The sequence below is a fragment of the Sprattus sprattus genome (genome assembly GCF_963457725.1).
Source record: "Sprattus sprattus genome assembly, chromosome: 2".
NCBI classification, from domain to species: Eukaryota; Metazoa; Chordata; class Actinopteri; order Clupeiformes; family Clupeidae; genus Sprattus; species Sprattus sprattus.
The window spans coordinates 15023942-15046303 of NC_137921.1; the positions used below are offsets into that span (position 1 = coordinate 15023942).

Consider the following 22362-nt stretch of genomic DNA (forward strand, 5'->3'; position numbering starts at 1 on the left):
CGTTGTGTGGTGAGAACTGATAGAAAATCGATAACAACAACAATCGCCGCCATTTTCTTTATTTTTTGTAACCTACAATAAATAAAGCAGGATTCCAGTCAATGGAAAAATGGCCTCTCCCCACCGGCGATTGTTGTTGTTTACGATTTTCTATCAGTTCTCACCACACAACGACGTCTCATCTTTGCTGCTTGAATGTCGATATGTAATGGTATGGAGTTATTGAAACTTACTACGTGTAAAAAAGACTAGAAATTGAATGTTTATTTTTCATTGAATGTTCATATAAAGTTGCACTGGGTGCCTTTAAGCCTGGATGCCAGACCGAACTTAGCCCCGCCCACAACATTTGAGGTCTGGAAGTTCGGTCTGGCACTGCTTCGTTGGGGAGAAATGATCAGAAGGCAGGATTCTGCCGGACCAATCAAATTGACAGGGCGGGCTTAATACGATGATGGACAGATGATCAACTGTAACGTAATCAACTACGTCACCAACGCTTGGTACTGGAGAAGTTTTCAACAAACATGGCTGCCACTGGAGAGCTAAAATTTGGGGATTCAAGTCTGTTTTAGAAGACATTGACAGCACATTAATTTTGAAAGAAAATGTCGATCGATAAGATGTTTTTGCCGTCCTTCCTACGGGATCCAGTAAAAGTTTAATGTATCAGCTAATGTATCTGTCATGATACTACGCTGCTCTGATTGGTTCTAGGTATATCCAATTGAGCGAAGAGGCATTTTTTCCCCTAGTTCAGTTGAAACACGCCCCATAATCACAGCCCCATGGAGCAGTATCAGACTCAGATTCTGACTAGAATTATGAGTATGACATCGTCAGGCTACCAAGGTTTCAGTAACTTCCTCGACACCATTCATATGTGATAGCCTTCTACACTCAGCAGTAATTAAATGCCATTAGTTGCCTCGGAGCCAGACGTGCAACAAGGAGGGGAAGACCAGAAAGTTTCCTAGCGCTGGATTGTGGCCTGACATAATGTCAGACGGTATACAATTTTGAGATTAAGACTCTGGTGGTTGTGGGCACAGACTTTTAGGCGCTTCTGCGCAGAGCTCTTGGATGATGACGTATCTATGAACTCACCGTCTTCGTCTCCGTGCAGCATTAGACAGAAGAGGATGTCGGGCATGACCACGCCACCCATTTCCTCGATGGCGGCCACTTCGGCCCGGTTCCTGGGGAAGTTATCCAGCACCCAGCCCCTTTTGAGCTCCTGGTCCGCATCCTCTGCCTTAATCTGGAACGTTCCACAGAGAGAAAGTAGTTAGATTCTGAGAGTACGTCACAGCTGGCAGTGGTCCTTTTGTGAAAAAGTGAAAGTCCTCTCTATGGCAGAGGTGGTGTAGACACACACACTCTGAAATTCACCTCTGCATTTAACCCATCCAGTGAAGTGACACACGCACACACAGTGGCCATTGGCGGCGCCCGGGGAGCAGTGATCAGGGTTAGGTGCCTTGCTCAAGGGCACTTCAGCCGTGGATGTGGGCATGGGAGAGCAGTGGTCTACCACTTCCCCTGCCCACATTTTTCCTACTGGTGGGGGATCGAACCGGCAACCCTAACGGTTTCCAGCCTGAAACCCTAACCAGTAGGCCACGGCTGCCCCTTTTGGGAGAGTCGTACCTTCAGAAAGGAGATTGAGCGTGCCAAGATGGTGTGTATTTCAGAGGAGAAATGTATTTGTCTCGGGGGAGGGGTGGCTGTACCTCTGCGATGCGTTTCTGTAAGACCTCCAAGTACAGGTCGATGGGTGGCTGGATGGTGCTCTTCTCCTCCTTTTTCAGGGTCTCCTTAACGATGGCCTGCACCTCCGGGTGATCCTCTGTCACCTCCTCTGCTATAGGTGACAGAGGACACAGAAACTAAATTAGCCACAACACCTGGCTCTGTGAATACAGGCAAGAGCCAGGAGAAGCAGGACTCGTAGTCTCACAAAGCCCTGATTACAACATTTACAACACCAGCGTTCAAAACTTAAATCACTTTGAAAGGTTCATGATAGAATATCACATTTTCACTCACCACATCAAATTCCTACCATGCACAATAAATAAGCTGTATTGCTTAAAAAAATACATTGCCAGGAAGTTTGGCAGTGCCAGACGTGCATTACAATACAAGCAAGGGGACTACCATGTTCTAATCCAATGTAAATTTGGAAACCAATTTTAAACAAATCCAACATAGGGCAGAGCTCAAAGCAGCATTACAGATTAAACATTTCCTCCCTGCTCAGCTCACTGCTTGAAGACTAGCTGTTTCATTTCAACTTGTTTTCGGGAGACGATTTAAGGGTTCACTCCAAAAGCAGAGAGAGCCAAGATAGCAGTCCTGATCCACAACTAAATGGAAGGAATTGGACTGGATACTAAAGACAGCTCAATGCACCATGCATTCTGAAACTGTGTTCCTTAGCCTTGTCAGGCACATGTGAGCGTGTGAGGCCTGAAGTAGGTATGAGCATTCAGAAGAAAGGCTATTACCTTCACTGTTCTTGTCACTCAGGGCCTTATCTGTTGGTAGAAGACCATCAGTACAGTTAACAATTTCAGTGACATCAGAGTTTATAACCAGAGAACAATGGCAGCAACACAACACACAACACAAGACACGACAACACCACACAATAGCACGGCACAACAGCGTGGCGCGACACGACAACAGATGACACAACACAAGACACAGTAGTACGGCACAAACCAGCACATCACAAAGTAGTCCATAAAGCATATGGTCTGACCTTCTCCAGCTGGGTCTGTGACATCAGCCCCCTGACGCTCCTCCCCTTTCTCTTTTTCTGTGTCAAACAGAGAGCTTGTGGTCACTCAATAGCTTTAGGTGTGTATGAGCAGGTGTTAGAATGTGGAGGTTATGCTGGTGGAGGGGTGACACAGAGTGTGTGTATTTGTGTGTGTCTATGTGTAGTGACACCTGCACCATTCTAGTCTGTGTATGTGCATGTTAGTGTGTTACGGTGTGAATGTGTATGTATGTATGTGTGTGTGTGTGTTTGTGTGCGCACCTTTGTCGAACATGTTATCCACGTTTATCTTGACTTTGATCCTGTCAATGGCGGCGACCGTTGTGTCATACCTGAGCTTCTTCAGCCACTCCTTTGGTTGGATAAAAATAGGACGCATTTCATAATTAGCATCATTAGCTAATGATCTGATGGTCACTTGCATACAGAGAGTACAATCATCCTCTATACACAGCAGACACAAAGCATTTTCCCTAACCTTAACCCTAACCCCCACCCCCCCCCCAACACACACACACTCTTGTTCACTGATGCATAAAACCGCCATATCATTTAGACACATGCTTTTTTCTTTTCTAAAGACTGCAGCTTTCTCCAATAATAGCGCAATAAATTCATAACTTGAAAAGACTGAACTGAATGTTCCAGAAAATGCCTAGGTTTTCTGCTTCACCGTCTTCATGGCCTCTATGATAGGCTCCATCAGCGCCTCCATGTCGATGACCACGGCCCCGTAGTGTTTGGCCAGACGATGACACAGCGTGGTCTTGCCTGTGCACGGATGCCCGATCACTGCCACCTTACAGGGCGGGCGGGGGTTGAGGGGCTGCAGATAGACCCGCGGGTTAGTCAGGAACTTTTGCAGGGCCAGCTCAGAGGAGAGGATGTAGATCTTATCCAGGAAACTAGAGGAGGAGAGAGGGACAGAGCAACAGAGGGAAAGAGGGAGAGAGAGAGAGAGAGAGAGAGAGAGAGGAAAGAGAGGGAGAGAGAAAGAGATGATAGAGAGAGAAGGAGAGATGAGAGACAGACAGGGTGAAAAAGGAATAGACCCAGTGCATTTATCATTGGTGTGATCTCAGGCTTACAAAGAACACACACACACTCACAGACACACATACAGACACACATACAGACACACACACACACACACACACACACACACACACACACACACACACACACACACACACACACACACACACACACACACACACACACACATACACCGACATACACACACACACACACACACGTACACACACACTCACACGTACACACACACTCACCCCACAGAGAACTCATGTTTGCCCTTTATGATGCTGCCCTCCTTGAGGGCAACTGGGCAGGCTCTTCCCCAGCGACTCCTTCTCCAGCGCATGCCTGGAGCCAACATCCTGGAGGCAGACATTGAACGCAGCAGCTCCTCCTGTGGGTGTGAACACACACACACACACACACACACACACACACACACCCACACACACACACAGACACACAAACACACACACAGATTCACAGGCAGATTCCATTTCGCATAGTACACAGCATTAGCCTGGATACCAGCCTGAACTCCGCCCACAAAATTTTTGGTCTGGGAGATTCAGTCTGGACTTGAGCTAGTTGGGAGAGATTAAACGTCTCGGAAAAGTGATCTGACCAAACAAATTGTAAGGGCGGGCTTTATACGTTGATGGACAGATTACCAACCAACGCTTGAGTTGATTAGATAGATAGAATATACATCGAACAAAGATGGCGCCGTCTCAGGAGCTTAGTGGGACATATTTTAAATGATTTAAGCTACACAACTTTTTTTATGTCTACATTGACTCGGTTAGTTGTGTATGTGCAACACGAATGTTGCCGAGGATTGTAGGTCTTAACTGAAGCGCTCTAGACCATTATTGATAGGTTATGCTAACGCATAGATAAAAAAAACATTGAAACAAATGGTAGCTAGCTATAGCCTTGCTGCTAATAAGTACGTGAGCAGGCATATCTCACAGATATTGATAGCGCATTCATTTTGAAAGAAGAACAGAGAAACGCGATCAAGGCATTTGTCGATCGAAAATATGTTTTTGCCGTCCTTCTTACGGGATCCGGTAAAAGTTTTAATGTATCAGATGGTCATTCTATGTTGCTCTGATTAGTTGTAGGTATCCAATTGAGCGAAGAGGCATTTTTTTTCCTGGTTCGTTGAAACACGCCCCATAATCACAGCCCAATGGCTCAGCATCAGACTCATATTCTGACTAGAATTATGAGTATGACATCGTCAGGCTAACACAGCATATCAATAATGTAAAATTTGACCAAGTCAATGATATCAAAAAAATATTTAAACAGGGGCCTCTCTTGACTCACATCCAAATATTAGGGAAAATATGTGGGTTTGTTAAACTGCATCTTCTGTGAATGTGAGTATGTGTGTGTGTGTGGTTGTGTGTGAGTGTGGATGTCGTGACATTCATGTATGAGTACAGTATGTACGAGTGTGTATGAAATTCCATATGAGTACATTTGTGTGTTGTCAATGCTGAAAGCATACCGTGTCAATCTCATCAGAAATATCCTCTTCTGTCTGCTGTAGACGGATTGGAACTACAGCACGACGCAACGCCATACTCTCAAGACGGGAGATCACTGACTGCACACACACACACACACACACACACACACACACACACACACACACACACACACACACACACACACACACACACAACAGTCAACACACACAGACAAGAAGTTATACATTCACACCCACTTAAATGGCATTCTGACACTGTGTCGCAATTGGTTGGTCAGAATTTGTTAAGTACCGTAAAGAGCTCCTCAGGATCCCGATTCCCATCCAGTTCAAACCGATACAGAGGGTCATGATCCGCCATGTAGTCCTGTAAACACACACACACACACACACACACACACACGCTTATTTACTCCCACTGTGGTCCCAAATCTAACAATTTAGGGCTTAGAGTTAGGAGTTTGAGTTCATTCTGGAGCCACATTTTGGCTATAATTCAGTGTTTACAGTTTAGTATTTTAGGGTTTACAGCTTCTAAAAATGAAGGTGTTAGAGACTCGGCTGTACTGAAGTGTTAGGGCTGGTCTAGCGCACCTCCAGGGGTCTAAGCACAGTGTCCTTGTAAAGCATGATCCTGTTGTAGATGTTATCGGGGTGGTTGTCTCTCGAGCGCACCAGGTGTGTGATCATGTCCTTCTGGAGCTCTCTGTCCTCTGTTGGCTGCACACACACATGAACACCCACCCACACACACCAATGAACACAAACACATACACACACACACACAGAGAAACATGCATGCACATACACACATACACGTAGGCGCATTGCACATCATTACATTGCACATGCATTACATTGCTCAAAAGCATACGAAACACATACATAAAATTATCCTCTATCCTTCAGTTGCAAACACACACACACACACACACACACCTCGTCAGTCTCCTCCACTTGTTCCCCCTCCTCCTCCTCCTCCTCCTCCTCCTCCTCTTGCTCCTCGTCCGGGTCGCTCTGCCTCTTTTTGGGCTCCTTCTTCTCTGGGTCCCACTGCTCCCTCTGGAACACGCGGCCAGTTAAGGGGTGCTGCCGCAGGCCTGACAGCCTCCGCAACAGATCCCCGTCTGTGCACTGAGAGAGAGGGGGAGGGAGGGAAAGAATTTTGTAGTGTTCTAGTTTAGTCCTAAGTTTCCCCTGGGAAATATAAAGTATCCATCTCTCATCTTGTTTTGATGTGAAAAGGGTCCTACTGAACTCACTGTAGGGCATTAACACAATGAACATAATCAAAAACATTAGCAGTTCCAGAGAGAGAGAGGGGGGGGGGGGGGGGGGGTAGTTGGCAGATAATTGTATCCATCCAATGTTATATCATTTGAGCTAATTGATTCAAAAGAGAGCTAAAATCAGAGGAGACAGAAAATACAGTTGAAAAGAGGGGAACAACTCTTCCAACAAATAGATGAAAGAGGAAGAAATATAACAAATTCAAAGGTGAAAAATGAGAGCAACACTGTATTGTGTTGTGATGAGCTGTGCTGTACACGTGCATCACCTTGATGTTGATGAGGACATCTGGAGGCATGGACAGGTTTCTGATTAGTTCAACCTGCTCATGGGCTGTCAGGTACTCTTCTGATGAAAACGGCATACAGCTGAGCACATACCCTGTCAAAGGCGGAGCACACTAGTCTTTATACACACACACACACATGGTTTTACTCTGTATTGGTGTTCTATTGTATTGGTTTTTATTTAGCCTACTTAATTGTTTTGATCTGTTTTTTTTTTTGTTTTTTTTTACCTGATGATTTTAGGACTGTTAACAGAGTGTTTATGTCTGTATTATTTTGCTACCTGGATTTTGAAAAGTGCTCTTTAAAATAAATATTATTATCATTATTATAATTATACAAGTTTTTATTATAAGTATTATTATTATTACACACACTACAATAGTAGTATATGACTTTCATACACACTGCGGTCTATCTGTCACACTCGTAGTTTCAGCTACGCACAGACATAAGATACTAAGGAGGTATTGATTCCTAAAAATTCTAATTCTAATCATAACCACATCAATGATACTAAACAACACCAGCCTCAGAGACGCATCCTCAACAGCCTTCATCCATGACTGCATTCATATTTTCAAATTCATACATTTGTTTCTTCTTCAGACTTCATCAGTACTGTAGTCTTCCCTCACAGGAGGACATGGTCTTAACTACAGAGCCCAAACCAGTACAAAAGGGAGGTGATCGGACCGTACCATAGTGCTTCACCTCAGCGGAGTTCAGTTTCTCAAGAATCATCTCGACCACCTTCTCCTCGGGAATTGCTTTCCCTTCCTTGAGAGTTACGAGCAGCTGTTCAACAACATTTAAAAAAAAAAGTACTGTGATTAACTGCCAAATATCTGAAATCATGCAACGTCAAAGAGGGTGAAAGAGGATGGTAAGAAGTGGGTTGCACACACACACTGTACCTCTGACGGCTGCTCCTCTTCACCTATGAGACTGTGGAGCATCTCTGTATCTATGGTAAAAATGTTACACCAAGTTATTAGACATCACATAAATAGACAAGAACATTTAGTAGCCCGGCGGGTCCTAAAGTGTGTGGATACAGAGTTACAGCAAGGGAATCTTGTATGGAAGTGCTCTTAGAGCATAGTAGTCTATAACTATTCCTTTAGTGTAATGATGAGTTTATAGTCTACTTTTATCTGTATTTATATAATATAGCCAGGGCCTTCCAAACCTTCATGTTTAAGGCACAACTAGCCCAATTATCAATACAATGGACTTATGTCTAACACAGGGGCGGCTTTTCCTAATGGCGGTATAGGCGGACACCTAGGGCGCCACTCAGAGGGGGGCGCAAAAAAAAAGAATTGCACCCCCTTCTATATCTCCAACCAATATTTTTACATTAAAAAAATGAATCTAACATTAGGGTAAAATGAGCCAAAAATTGAAAACGGAAGGGCTACGTTCTTCCTTGGTGTTGTCAGAACATGCTAGCACAGTCAGCGTTTGGTTAGAGCAGGGATGCCAGGGTGAAATTGGACAGGGGGCCAGATTTTTTTCAAGTGAGATCTCAGGGGGCCGGATTACACTTTCGGACTGAAAAGGCCAAATACTGACTTTATACATGGATAGGTAGGCTATTTGAAATGATTCATGAAGGCCAACACATCAATAAGAAATTCAATTGGCACCAAAATTGCCTTACAATGAGGCATACAATTACATAGCCTTAAGCAGGAGACAGTTACTCTCTAAAAACTTTCTCTTTTTTGAAAACGACATCTCGATCAGCACTACCGGGGCTGGTTCAGCTGAGGCGGGAAGCAGCAACAAGACCAACTGAAGGATTCCAGCGAAAATGTAATGTAAATTTTTTTTTTAATTATTCTCCCCTTATCACCCGCGGGCCGAATGTGACGTACAGTCGACAGATTACACCGAAAAAAAAAAAAAAAAAAAAATTAATTTGATAAAAATAAAATGTAAAAATAAATTCTCCCCTTATCACCCTTGGGCCGGATGTGATGTACAATCGGGCCGAGTGCGGCCCGCGGGCCGTAACCCTGGCACCACTGGGTTAGAGTGTGTGTGTGTTCAAGAAACTTTGAAGAACAAAATAATGGAGAGGCGAAAGCCATCCGGGCCGCAATTTAAGAAGAAAAGAAAGGAAGAAGAGGAAAAACGTGCCAAGGAGAAAGGTAAATCCTTAAATCCTGTTCTTAGCCTAGAATGAATTCCAGATAAGAAAACGTTAATGACTGCGTGAATTGCCCTGGGCACTTTAGTGGAGTTAAGAAGAAAAGATGTATCTTATCATTGAAAGTTTTCCTACTCCCTGTCACATAGTTCTTTGGGCATTCTACAGAGGCGGGTATATCAAAAATGATACTTGTAGCAGGGCATAAAGCCCGTGCCATTTTGTCATTGTGTTGTGTTTAGTATTTAGTAATAAAAAGCCATAACAAATATTTTGCACTTCCGAGATTTGTTACACTTTTGTTATATCATGTTAGATTCACTTTTAGAAGACTAAGAAAACATTATTTGCAGGCGATTGGGAAGATGACGTGAAGGTGAGTGTGTGCCCATAAACAGTTGAACAGGGGGCGTGGCCTCAGCGTAGTTCAGCACAGGCCTGACATTTTCTCAGTGATTTTGTTCTTCAATTAATGTTTGTTCATCGTTGCGATCGTTCTTGTGTTTATGTGAAAGAAATGCAGTCTTACAGGGCAAAATAGCGTTTGAAAGTTGCAATTCTGTGGGGAAAAAAATATTATAATTGGGGAGTGAATCTTGCCTAGAGCGCCAAATGCTAACATGTATATTGAATGGATTAATGAGAGAAGTTTAAAAAGTTTACATGTTTAAAAAAGCCTAAAAGCTCTGATCAAATTAAAAAAAATAGTTTAACTGATAAAATAAAGATTCAAATTTAAAACACTGTTTACGAAAAGCTACGCAAACGCTGACGTTATTTTATTTATTAGAAGATAAATTGCAGGTAAAGATGTGAGTGTCTCAATCGTTGCTCCATAGTGGTGGGGGGATGGGGGTGCAATTTTTTTTTTCATTGTCAAAGGGGGCCTGCCATTAAAAGCCTGGGAACCACTAGTTAGCTTAATATATTATATTAGCCTAATGTATTACAGTAAAACAGGAGTAGAGCTCCATGAAACAAACAGTACAATAATTACCATCAATGAGAACACATTTCCAAGAGTGGGCCAGTTTTTTGGCAAGGGTGGTTTTTCCTGCTCCCTGGGTGAAAGACAACATAGAGGGTCTTAAATAAAGTGTATTTGAAGCAAGTGATGTGCAAATACCCTCTCTTAGAACAACCTGTGTCTTCTTCTAGGTTTTCTCTGTGAACAATTTGTGTAATTTATTGATGTGTGCGGTCATGTTTTTTTTTTCTAGTGCATATATAAAGCAGAAAATGCTGTACAAGGCAAATGTGTAATCTCAAATTGCAGATAGAATGTACAGAGCATGGTTGTAAGAAAGACGTGTATTTTCTTGTGTTTATGTGTTTAGTAAGAAAAAGTTAAAATTTCATGACAACATACTGGTTTTCCGAAAATGACAAAACAGGTTGGTTTGGACAGCAAAACTTCCTTCTCGCCTTCATCCTCAATTAAGTTGTCAACTAGCGTGTACATTGTGGGCGTCTGGTTGTCTGACCTCGTAGACAGCTTGCCTGGTAAGGCAGCTACAATAGAAAATGACAAATAATATTTAGAAGTTTTAGAAAATGAGCCTCGTTGGCTGGTTACAGATATCCCACTATCAAAAGCTATATCTGATCATTGAAAGTGCAGGCCTTCGACATAAACTAACCTTTTTCAGTCAATGACACTCATGTTGCATAAACTCTCCTATAAAGTAACTTACAACCAATTAAAGAAAGGCATTACAATGGATTTTGGAATGGAAACTACATGAAAGTTTACTAGCTACGTGCAAAAAACAGCTATCTTGTTTATGTATTATCACTGCGTACACACACTAAAATAACACCATTTTATGTTAAGAAATGTATCTGGACAAGGTCTTAATATGCATACATGTTCATTTCTTATGGCCCATGTGATAAGCATATGCTGGGCCAAAAACCTTTGCCAACAGGACCAGGGTTTCCACAAGTATAAACAGTTAGAATTAAAGACCTTTTCAATACCACTTTAATTTAAGACCTAACCTGCGATGGAAATACACACCAAAAGTGAAAATATACGCCGTCGCCTACTGAGTAAATACATTGATGTCAGTTCCAAATTAACGTGACATTAGCGTCTATGTCCTATCATATGGATCTGACTTAGCCATTTAGGTGCAGTGGTAACGTTAAAAACCGACTTCCACATATCACATCTAGCTTTATCTTAAATAGATAGCTAGTTATGCTAGTTAGCTAACGTTATAACTTACACGTTATAGCTACAACTTTTGATTCGTCCTGTTTTTGTAAGGGCCCCTCACAATTACGATAAGTGAACTGTGTGTCTGCAGGCTCATGGTCTTACCTTACATTTTATAAAATTGCTAAATCAGTAGCAAACCTTTTTATCACCAAAATAGGCTAGCTACAGCTATTTTTTGTCTGTATAATCACACCCGTCAACTCCTGACTTGAGTGTTGACCAGTATCCATAGTAACATGAGCCAGTATTTGTCTTACAATATTTGCAGCAATCAGACCGAAATAGCCGCTCATAGGGCCTAAATATATAATTCTTGTAACAGATGTATGAAATATCAACATTGAAATTATAACGTTGCATTATGCTGTTCATCACATTGTAAAAGTATGCATTTACTCAAAAGTTTGCTGTAAATATATTGTCAAACGCTTATTGAGTCCAACTACGGTCGTGCTTTTTGACCTTCTACGCTACTCGTTGCAGCTGGGTATGACAGTCACCTGACTTGGCTCAACGTTTGGCAACAGAAACGCACGCCTTCTATTGCCTTCTGGACTTGCATCATGAAATAAGGTCACTTGAATCATTTGCGAGTTTACAAAGAAGTTAAAACTCTCATGCTTATGTCAGAGCGCCAGCAAATGGTTTACTGTCGTTTACTGAGGGCAAGTTATTCGAATCGCCACGCTTGGTCGCTACCTGACTACGCTAGCTTATCATAAAAAAACGTTTCCTCCTGCATTTCATTTATTTCATAGGCCTAAACAAACTAGCTTGGCTGCAGTTATGCTTTAAACGACTAATTCTAGCTGTATCAAGTAACGTTATATCGCCAGTCGCAAAATATCCGAAGTGGTACACAGTGTAACCAGTAGGATATCAGGTCAGTATTCGTAATGCGCCTGATAAACAAAGATCTTCTCTGACATTATCTCATAATTTATTTGGCTCTCTTTCTAAGAAATGTTCATTACTGAATTTTGCAATTCCCCCTCTCTAGACACCATGCCTGTGACTGCGGCTGTTATTAGTGGGTTGCAGAAGCTTGTCCTGTACGAGACAAGAGCTGTGAGTATTTGCCCAAGTCTCCTTGCCCTTCTGCAGTCCAATGACAAGTCCCTTCTTTGTAAATAACGCGTTTTCTCGTCATATTATCGAAAACCACACTCATTGGCAAGGATTATATTGTTCGAGAAGCTTGTCCTGTACGAGACAAGAGCTGTGGGTATTTGCCCAAGTCTCCTTGCCCTTCTGCAGTCCAATGACAAGTCCCTTCTTTGTAAATAACGCGTTTTCTCGTCATATTATCGAAAACCACACTCATCGGCAAGGATTTAAAATGTTCTAAAACGTTCTCAATGAAAAAAGTTCATCAAAACAGCTGGGTCTACATGGTCGGGCAATAGATGGCAGTCTGTAACAGAGCCGTTTCTGATTTCTGGACTTATACTTCTGTTTACATGTTTTGTTCAACTGCAGTGGGGTCCAGAGGGATGGATATCGATGAAGAACCATATTTTGCCATCTAAAGCACACTTCAGTTGGCTGCTTTATTTATAAACTCTTGTTGATGGGCATTGTTTTGTGGGTTTGTGATGGCATGATGGTCGTTAACAACAACATGGGGGAATGACTTGGCCAAGGCATAGCAGACTTTTCAGATGCTTTCTCTACTAGCAACCTGCAGATAACAGATTTAATATTCTTATTCAAACTGTTGAAGCCTGCCTATTGTTTTAGACATCGATGATCAGTGATGGTTTGGCTTGCCTTCATACCTAAATGATCACTACAACATGATTGGGCAACTTAATGATTATTTTATCAGGAGATAGTGGGAGCAAAACTTTCGCAAGCATAACGTATGACATATGTGGAGTTCAAGTGATGGTGAGTGAGTTTACCAGTGAAGAAGCAGTCCGCCAATTTTATGTTGACAGACATGATGATTGAAAACATACTGTTCTAGATAGATGATCTGAATGTGATGGTGATATGCCCCCAGTTTAATGTCCTGTATACAGACTTGCTCACTGTGTGTGTGTGTGTGTGTGTGTGTGTGTGTGTGTGTGTGTGTGTGTGTGTGTGTGTGTGTGTGTGTGTGTGTGTGTGTGTGTGTGTGTGTGTGTGTGTGTGTGTGTGTGTGCATTTGCTTATAATGGAAGTTGGCTATTCTCCTGATGAAGGGGGGTTGGGGGGTCGACGACTGTCTACAATTATACCGACTGGCATTTTATACGTATTTAGTAAGGTATTTACGTGTTGTGTTAATGACCATTACATGTTACATACAGTTATAGTTTCCTTATGTCCGTTCTATGCCCAGAATTCAGGTGGGTATAAGAAGACATACGCATTTGAGATTATATTGCACATCCAGTACCAGGAAGTTATGTAGTCAGGGGCAGCTCCATTAGTAAATTATTTGAAACGCTAATAACCTAGTGTGCTGGTATATGTGCCAGTATAAGGCATATAGAGGAAGAGGGAAGAGAGAGAAATTAGTTTAGAAGTCATTTAGAAAATCTAATTTAGAGGTGATTACAGCATTTTTTTTGGTGGGAGTTACCATCTCTTTTTAGCCCATAGCAGGCATTTTCTACCAATTTGGTCAGATTTTGTGTTTTTAGTTTGAGGCAAAAATCAGTGTGTGTGTAGTACTGCAGAAAGATTTTGTATCATATTAAAGAGCTGGAAGTTTTATAAAAGGATTTCTAGACAGGGTTTTTCCGCTTCCTCTGCTTTTGGCCATTTAAGGGTTCAACAGCCCTCGCAGCCAGGGTGGAAATGACTTCCGCCGTGGGCTGATAGATGGACAAAGAGTTGTGCACTCCCAATGGGAGTGAAAGCACACAGTGGTAGGATGCTGTGATGCGGATGCGCACGCCACGGCCCCTATTTGAAGGTTTTTCATGTGGTGGTGAGGTGACCACTTTGGGTTCAGAGTCTGAACAACATGTGTTCTCATAGGTATTGTAGTGAACAAAAAGAGGATAGGCTATTAGACCTGTCCTATTTGGTAGGCTTCGTGTAAGGGAGGGAGGGAGTGGGAAAGAGAAAGAGAGAGAGAGGGAGAGGGGAAAAAAAGAAAGGCTTGAGTATGTGTGTGTGTGTGTGTGATAGATGGACAGACGTAAGAAAGCATAAGAGTGCTTAGAAGGAACAGAACAAGACAAACTCTATTCCTCAGTTTCTACCCCAGTTACCATACATGTAGTTAGTAGTATGTATAACATTAACCACAAAGGAAAGATTTGGTTTCTGAAAAGAAACCAACCTGTTTGGTTTCCAGACTAGACCTCTGTCTTTAGTCAAAGATAACGGAAGTTGCTTGGTTAAAATCATTTTTATTTTTTCTAAGCTTGACTCTTTAAATCTCTGTGGGCTAGATTGCCATTCTGCTAATTCCCCAGATATATCCAGATAACAATATTATTTAAACATGACATTTATTGAATTTATACCACTTGAGAGAATACATTTATTTTGTCAGTTCAGTGACTGCCTAAAGGCACTATCTGTGGTAGAAATGTAGATTGGGCAGTTTCCTATTTACTGCTGTTGTTGTAGTAAGTACTTTTCAGATTAAACTTTCAACCAGAACTTCATAATTTAATCCAAGTCCAACAGAAAGTGTTATTGTAAACAGTATCAGTATCCCAAGAGACTCTTTTCTGTAACCCTTGGCCTATCAGTTTGCCTGTCTATATGGTGTCTTTCTGTGTCCTCCTACTCTCTTCTGATGTTTGTTTGATGGCTCTTGTCCAGAGGTACTTTCTAGTGGGCAGTAACCAAGCTCAGACCTGCCACCGTGTGCTTAAGATCGACCGCACGGAGCCACGAGACCTGGTTATCATCGACGACAAGGTAAGACTCGGGAAAGTGCTATAGTGGAGTGTGTGCGCGTGTGTGTTTGTTTGTGCGCGAGCGTGCGTGTGTGTGTGCACTTGTGTGTATGCGTGTGTGTGATTTTATGATCTACACTAACTCTGATCAGCACTACCTGAACTAGCAAGTGGGAGCAAGGCAGGCCAGTGTATTAGGACTAGGAGTAGGATTAGGACTAGGATTTCCTTGTTTTTTTGTGTCCTTGTACAATATAAAAGCCTTAGCCTCTCAACCTAAAGTTAGAACTAAAATCCAAGGACCAAGGCAAAAGATAATGCTGGATCATGCAACAATATGTGTGACTTTATTTAGAGAGGGTGTCAGGGACATTCAACATGAGGACACAGATACTCCATGGGTTTTTAAAGGGGTGAGCTAGAGATGCTAGTGGAGGAATCCTCTTGTTAGGAATAGGGTACTATTTTGGCGGAAACCGGAATACCGCCTGGGCGGGTTGTCTTCAACTCTGGCGATTAATTAAAAATTCTGCTGAGGCATGGATTTAGCTGTGGCAGCATATTCTTCTCTGACAGGGAGCATTTGCATACATGTGCCAAATCACAGTTCATCCATGCCCAATTCTGATTTATCTATATGGCAAAATATATCACATTGTCTTTCTTGAAAAAGTGGCGCATATCTGTACAAGCAAGGAAGCAGGTACAACCCTGTGTTTTGGGCTAAGGCAGTTAATCTAGCTTCAATATCCTTGAAGTTAACACCTGTCTTAAAGGACTTTTTTATTTATTTATTTTTTAAGAAAAGAAATAAAAAAATGTTTTATATAGTTTATAAAGTTACATTTTCATGCCCACTCTCTGGATGACACAGTGCATAGCTCAACAGGCTTTCTCTCACCTGGTCGGTTCTGCTAGGGGTCGGCATACCTTTACAGCGCCAAATGAACCACAGATAGTTCTCAGAAAGAAGTGATAAAGCCATATAAAGGATCACATTTTAATATACCTAGGACAAACCTAATATTCTGGTGCAGTTAACGTATAAGACCCATAATGTGTGTGTGTGTGTGTGTGTGTGTGTGTGTGTGTGTGTGTGTGTGTGTGTGTGTGTGTGTGTGTGTGTGTGTGTGTGTGTGTGTGAGAGAGCATGTGATTGTACATCTGTGTGTGTGTGTGTGTGAGTGAGCGAGCATGTGTTTGTATGTGTGTGTATATGTTCTCTTTTGTGTGTATGCATCTTTATTTGTGTGTGTGTGTGTGTGTGTGTGTCTGCAGCATGTCTACAACCAGCAGGAGGTGCGTGATCTGCTGGGGAGGCTGGATTTGGGGAACCGGACTAAGATGGGTCAGAAGGGCTCCTCAGGACTCTCCCGTGCCGTCTCCGCATTCGGCATCGTGGGTAAGAGTGCTGGGAGAGAGAGCGAGTGTGTGTGTGTGTGTGTGTGTGTGTGTGTGTGTGTGTGCGTGTGTGTGTGTGTGTGTTTTTCCTTTTCAGTTTCTTCTCTTCTTTATCTTTTTTTTATTCGTCCAATTTTCCCAGTGTATGAAAAAGCAAGTTCTTTCATCCCTAACCTCTGTGCAGCTGTAATGGGCTTTGCGTGTTTTTCACAAGGTTAGGCAGAGTGTGAGAGGGTCTCCTCTCCTTTTCCACAAAGAGACATCTCGCGCATAAGGGCACACACACACACACACACACACACACACACACACACACACACACACACGCACGCACGCACGCACGCACGCACGCACACACACACACATGCAGATGTGACACGCACACACGAGAGCAGACAGTCACTGATGTGGTGTGTTGGTTTTTGTGTGTGTGTATGCATGAATCATTAATCATGAAACATCTCAACTCCTCGGATTCATTTTGACCTTCTTATCTAACAACACTCATGACAGACATTCACACTTGTAAATGGAGAAATAACCTTCTTCGTCGATTGCTTTCAATACCCAGCAGAGATGAGTACCCATGTCATTGTGCCTCGGGTTGTATAACACACGCCTGAATTAATTCCCTCGAAACCCAAGTACCATGTGAGTACCAGGGAGGATAATATGTTGTGGGGGCAGTAACCACATCATCTTTCACTGTGGACTGACTGAACTATGCCAGACTGTAGGTTGTCATTTAATTATGTCATGAATGTCAGCCCTGCACATGATTGATTAGCTGGTTGAACAGGATAAGAGCAATGATTGGAGGATGGGAGTGGAAAAGGCTAACGGTTAAAAAGAGGCTGCATTAGACTCTTAAAACATGTTGCATTACATGTATTGTTTGGTAAATGTGGTTCCTGATATTTCTATGTAATCAGACAGAGACAGAGACAGACAGAGACAGACAGAGACAGACAGAGACAGACAGAGACAGACAGAGACAGACAGAGACAGAGACAGACAGACAGACAGAGACAGACAGACAGAGACAGACAGAGACAGACAGAGACAGACAGAGACAGACAGACAGACAGCTCTGCTGTCTTTTTTTCCATTCAAGGGATTGACACAAAAAATGATGTGATGCCATTGTGTCGGACCAAGTATTCCTTCCCTCCCCATCTGTGTAAATCAAGGAAAGCCATGGCATTCATTATCTTGCATATAAGAATGGCTGCTTAATTGCTTCTCTGGAGTGCCATAGGTGCTGTAAAACCCACTGAAATGTATGACTGGTAGGTGCTGAGCATCATAACAGAGCTTAGATGGCATTTTCAAAATGCTTTTTTTATGTTTTGTTCCTAGGGACAACCTAAATTCTTTATAACTTGGGTACAGTACTACACACACCAACTGGAAAACCTTCACACACTTAGTCAGTCCTTAGTAGTGTTCCCCAAGAGTTGACCCTAAGGAATATTAGCGTGTGTGTGTGTGTGTGTGTGTGAGAAGCCACGTATAGGCACTTCAGTTGGTATGTGGCTGTATGGAAACTCGGCGATGCCTGTGTATGGAACAAATGTATCGTCAGCACCTGTCTTTGACATCAATCTAGCGATTTCCTGTTGGTATGTCAGTGACTATGGGTTAGTAGTTAAATGTGTCTTAAACTCCCACAGTGGGCTCTGGGACTCAAGGGTTACATGCGTCTTAAACTCCCACAGTGGGCTCTGGGACTCAAGGGTTACATGCGTCTTAAACTCCCACAGTGGGCTCTGGGACTCAAGGGTTGAATGTTAAGCAGGCTGAGCAGCATACCCCCTGATCCCAAGTCAGTATACAAAACCGTTTCCAAACCTAGAGTGAGCACACCCCACCGCCCCCCCACTCACATACAAAAAGACTTTACATGCAAACATATTGTTACATTTGCGCATGTATGTGTTTGCCCCACGGACATAAGAAGTGCGTCAGTGATGAAGGTACTGACCCGCTAACTATTGGAACATCGTTAACTTGTAGCCTTAAACTGCTACACAGACGTCGTAAGCCACACAGTATGAACATGGCAGTCTCTCACTCGCAGCAGTTAGTCTTTGGACTTGTAATTGTCATTCTATGCAATTGAGTGTGAAAATCAGTGAATTTTTTTTTCAGACCCATTTAGTGTAATTTCTTTTTCTTTGAGATTTTTGTTTTACCTTTTTGCATAGTGGCCGGGACTGAAAGGTATGAGTTAAATAAAGGTATTAAGACCAACTTAATCTGAAATGTGCCATAGGAATCCGTTTCACAACGTTAATATTTTTTCATTTCCTTTGGTTATACCTGTCGGGATTTGGATATTTGGTTATAGTCCATACCCAAAAATAACCAGAACATTGCCTAACACACAACACCATCCTGTCTGGTGTTAGGTAGGTAAGTGTGACGACCCTGAGATGGCTGTGCAGTCTGCTCTGAAGAGGTGAATCCAGTACTGTGACAGACGGCTTTGACCCATGTCATTTGTACAAATCTGATGAGTCTAATTGTGGCCTACTGGAGAAAATTATTTTTGTGTGTGTATGCTGTTTGGGTGTATACATGTTTGTATGGGAGTGCAAAGCTAGGTCATATCCATCATCGTCTTTCCCGGTCTATTACCCTTGAGTTACATAAGCTCCTTCTCTCGCTCTCTCTCTCTCTCTCTCTCTCTCTCTCTCTCTCTCTCTCTCTCTCTCTCTCTCTCTCTCTTCTCTTTCTCTCTCTCTCTCTCTCTCTCTCTCTCTCTCTCTCTCGCTCTCTCTCTTTGTCTTTCCTTCTTTCATTTAGATTCTCTCGCTCTCCCTCTCCATCCCTCATCACACATCTCTGTGTATTGAGTGCTCATTTAAGGCAAATGGATATTAACATCACATTATTATTTGAGCCGTACAGTGAAAGTAGCACTGGGAGACTTATTCAATGGACCATAATAATACAGGCTTGTGTGACAGCCCAGGGAGATAAAGCAGCCTCATCATGAGGAGTGAGAACTCAGGCCTGCCCGTCTTTATGCAGGTGATGAGAGCCGAGTTCGACAGACTTATGTAATGTCTATACAGAGACCTGTGGGATTTTTTTGTGTGTGTGTGTGTGTGTGTGTTTGTGTGTGTGTGTGTTTTCCATTTACATCAGTACCTATGTATGAGGGTATCGTCTGGATGATTATAAGACTGCTACAGGCTGGACTCTACAGACTGGACTTCCGGAGGGCTACTTTATCAGCTGTGTGTCTCTGGTGGGGGGGGGTTCTGCTTTCCAGAGTTTGTGTGTTTTCTGTATGATTTCTATATTGTCTCTTTATGCATTTTGTGTGTGTGTGTGCACGTTACAGGGTTTGTGCGATTCCTTGAAGGCTACTACATTGTGTTGATCACCAAACGCAGGAGGGTAGCGGACATCGGCGGCCATTCCATTTACAAGATCGAGGACACCAACATGATCTACATCCCCAATGACTCTGTGCGCGTCACAAACCCGGATGAAGCCAGGTGTGTGTGTGTATGTCTGTGTGCGAGTGTGATTGTGTGCCTGTCTGTCTGTGTGTGTGCGTGCGTGTCAGTCTGTGTGCGTGCGTGTCTGTCTGTGTGCGTGCGTGTCTGTGTGCGTGTCTGTGTGCGTGCGTGTCTGTGTGCATGCGTGTCTGTGTGTGCTTGTTTTTGTGTGTGTGGGTCTGTCTGTGGGCCTGTAAGTTTGCATAGAAAGGGGCATTGTTTTAATTGAAGTAATTGAGTAATTAGTAATTGATTTTGTAAAATTGGACAATTTTAGTTGTATTGATATTTAGTGACATGCTCTTGCTATTTAGTAGATTTAACATTTACATCTGTTTTATTTATTGATCTAACATTTACATCTGTTTTATTTATTGATCTAACATTTACATCTGTTTTATTTATTGATCTCAGATATGTGAGGATCTTCCAGAACGTTGATCTCTCCAGCAACTTTTACTTCAGGTAATATTTTCTGTGTATGTCTGTGTGTATGTGCGTGGGACTGTGAGGGGGTGTTTTTGTAATCTGCCTAACAATATTCATGTAACCTTAGAAAGGCATAAGTGCAGGCCCTCAGAGGGCTGATGTGCATGTCTATCCAACATGTGACCATCTGTGATTCGTTTTTTAGTATACTGCACATTCTCTAATCACTTGGGAAGAGATGAGTTACTCCTACTGATTGTTGGGTGTATACGTGTGTGTTTGGTATAAATACGTCATTTGCTTGTATCTATTTAACAACATTAATTTGTTTTAGCCACTTTGTGTAGTAGCCTGGTCTGTTATATGACAGACTTAATGTTTGAGAACTTCCAAACAATTGATTTCATGCTGTCACCATCCTTCCTCCTGTGTACTATACTTGGACTGTGACTAAAAACTGAGTGTGCACGAGAGTTGGTGTAAAATTTGAGATCCTCGGGAGGGGTTATAAATATCAATACTAATGATAAACAATGAGCAGTATTTAGAAACTGACCCATTTTACACCAGCATTGCGTGATTAACAAGTAGGCCTACTTGATGTAGCCGCTTGATTATCAAATACTAAAGCACTTTGTGCAACCCCCTATGTGTATGTGTGTATAAGCGTATGTGTGTATGTGTGTTTAAGCGTATGTGTGTATGTGCGTATATGTGTGTATGTGTGTATGTGCGTGTGTATGATCATGTTACCTGGAGCATATGCATTGCATGAGACTGCGACAGTTGTATGTCTGTTTGTCTGTGCATATGTATGTACTTGCACATGTGTGTGTCTGTGTAAGTGTGAGGGATAGATGGTGTTAGATGAAGATAGGGGTGGCCTCATGAGACCTGGTCATACACAGATGTGTGTGAGAGTGTTACACTAGGTGAGGCTACAGAGAAGAACACATGCTGACATTTGGAATAATAATGAAGTGATATTCTGATATTGCAGAATAAATGTCATAGCTCTCCAGAGAGAGATTGGTTAGTGTGTGTGCGTGCGTGTGTGTGTGTGTTTGAGAGAATGACGGAGATTGAGAAGCAGACACATCCATGTGTGCAGAGTAACAGAGCGAGTTGTTCTGCTAGGTCACAAAGGTCAAATGAACTATCTCATCTACCCTTACATTATCTTGTGTCTGTGTGTGTGTGTGTGTGTGTGTGTGTGTGTGTGTGTGTGTGACCTGAAATGAGTCTTGACTGCTTCTCATTGTGGACCAGGCTGAATACTGAGGTGAAGGAGGCCCTTGAAGCAGCCATAATGAATTTTATATCTCAGAATTACTGGATGCTTTTAATGTGGTTGCCATGACAGCGGGCTGTGGTGTGGCAATGTCTGGATGTGACACCAATGTGTTTATCAGTCGCCCTTCACACACACTCGCATCACACCACACTGACTGCATGTAATACCCTAATACCTACGTACACATACATATGCGCTCACCAACATCCCTACACGCATGCACATCCTATATAAATGTACAGACATACAAACGCTGTTAAAAGTCAGGATGTCCGTATATTTGCACGCAATAGAAGGGTTTATATCCTTAAACTTACAATGTGAATTGTTAAAGCTATGACTTCAGCCACTCTGTGAATAACTGTGTGTGTGTGTGTGTGTGTGTGTGTGTGTGTGTGTACAGTTACAGCTATGACCTGAGCCATTCGCTGCAGTTTAACATGTGTGTGTTGCGAGCACCATATGAAGGAGAAGAAGGTGAGGTGGAGATCACCACAACCAGCAAACAAGACAGCTTCGACATCTTTGAAGATGAGGGCATTCCCACACAAGGTGTGTGTGTGTGTGCGCATCCGTGCGTGTCTGGGTGTGTGAGTAT

General features: G+C 42.6%; 2 protein-coding genes across 2 annotated transcripts in view; one reads left to right on the plus strand and one right to left on the minus strand.

The window, feature by feature from the left end:
- ak9 (adenylate kinase 9) overlaps positions 1 to 10521 on the minus strand; it is a gene marked incomplete at both ends in the record, with an annotated part of 30691 nt that extends 20170 nt beyond the window's left edge. The window contains 16 exons of the mRNA XM_080858686.1: positions 1108 to 1261; positions 1734 to 1864; positions 2511 to 2540; positions 2768 to 2824; positions 3050 to 3140; positions 3462 to 3693; positions 4078 to 4217; positions 5343 to 5441; positions 5617 to 5691; positions 5919 to 6044; positions 6264 to 6458; positions 6883 to 6962; positions 7603 to 7699; positions 7819 to 7868; positions 10057 to 10120; positions 10429 to 10521. Of these exons, the coding sequence (XP_080714812.1) occupies positions 1108 to 1261; positions 1734 to 1864; positions 2511 to 2540; positions 2768 to 2824; positions 3050 to 3140; positions 3462 to 3693; positions 4078 to 4217; positions 5343 to 5441; positions 5617 to 5691; positions 5919 to 6044; positions 6264 to 6458; positions 6883 to 6962; positions 7603 to 7699; positions 7819 to 7868; positions 10057 to 10120; positions 10429 to 10521 (1714 nt within the window). The remainder of the gene's footprint in view (positions 1 to 1107; positions 1262 to 1733; positions 1865 to 2510; positions 2541 to 2767; positions 2825 to 3049; positions 3141 to 3461; positions 3694 to 4077; positions 4218 to 5342; positions 5442 to 5616; positions 5692 to 5918; positions 6045 to 6263; positions 6459 to 6882; positions 6963 to 7602; positions 7700 to 7818; positions 7869 to 10056; positions 10121 to 10428) is intronic.
- A 1766-nt stretch (positions 10522 to 12287) lies between these two features.
- fig4a (FIG4 phosphoinositide 5-phosphatase a) overlaps positions 12288 to 22362 on the plus strand; it is a 59873-nt gene continuing 49798 nt past the window's right edge. Inside the window, exons 1-6 of the mRNA XM_080833368.1 lie at positions 12288 to 12351; positions 15052 to 15150; positions 16407 to 16530; positions 19882 to 20038; positions 20456 to 20506; positions 22168 to 22316. Coding sequence (XP_080689494.1) covers positions 12289 to 12351; positions 15052 to 15150; positions 16407 to 16530; positions 19882 to 20038; positions 20456 to 20506; positions 22168 to 22316 — 643 coding nt within the window. The 5' untranslated portion in view covers position 12288. The remainder of the gene's footprint in view (positions 12352 to 15051; positions 15151 to 16406; positions 16531 to 19881; positions 20039 to 20455; positions 20507 to 22167; positions 22317 to 22362) is intronic.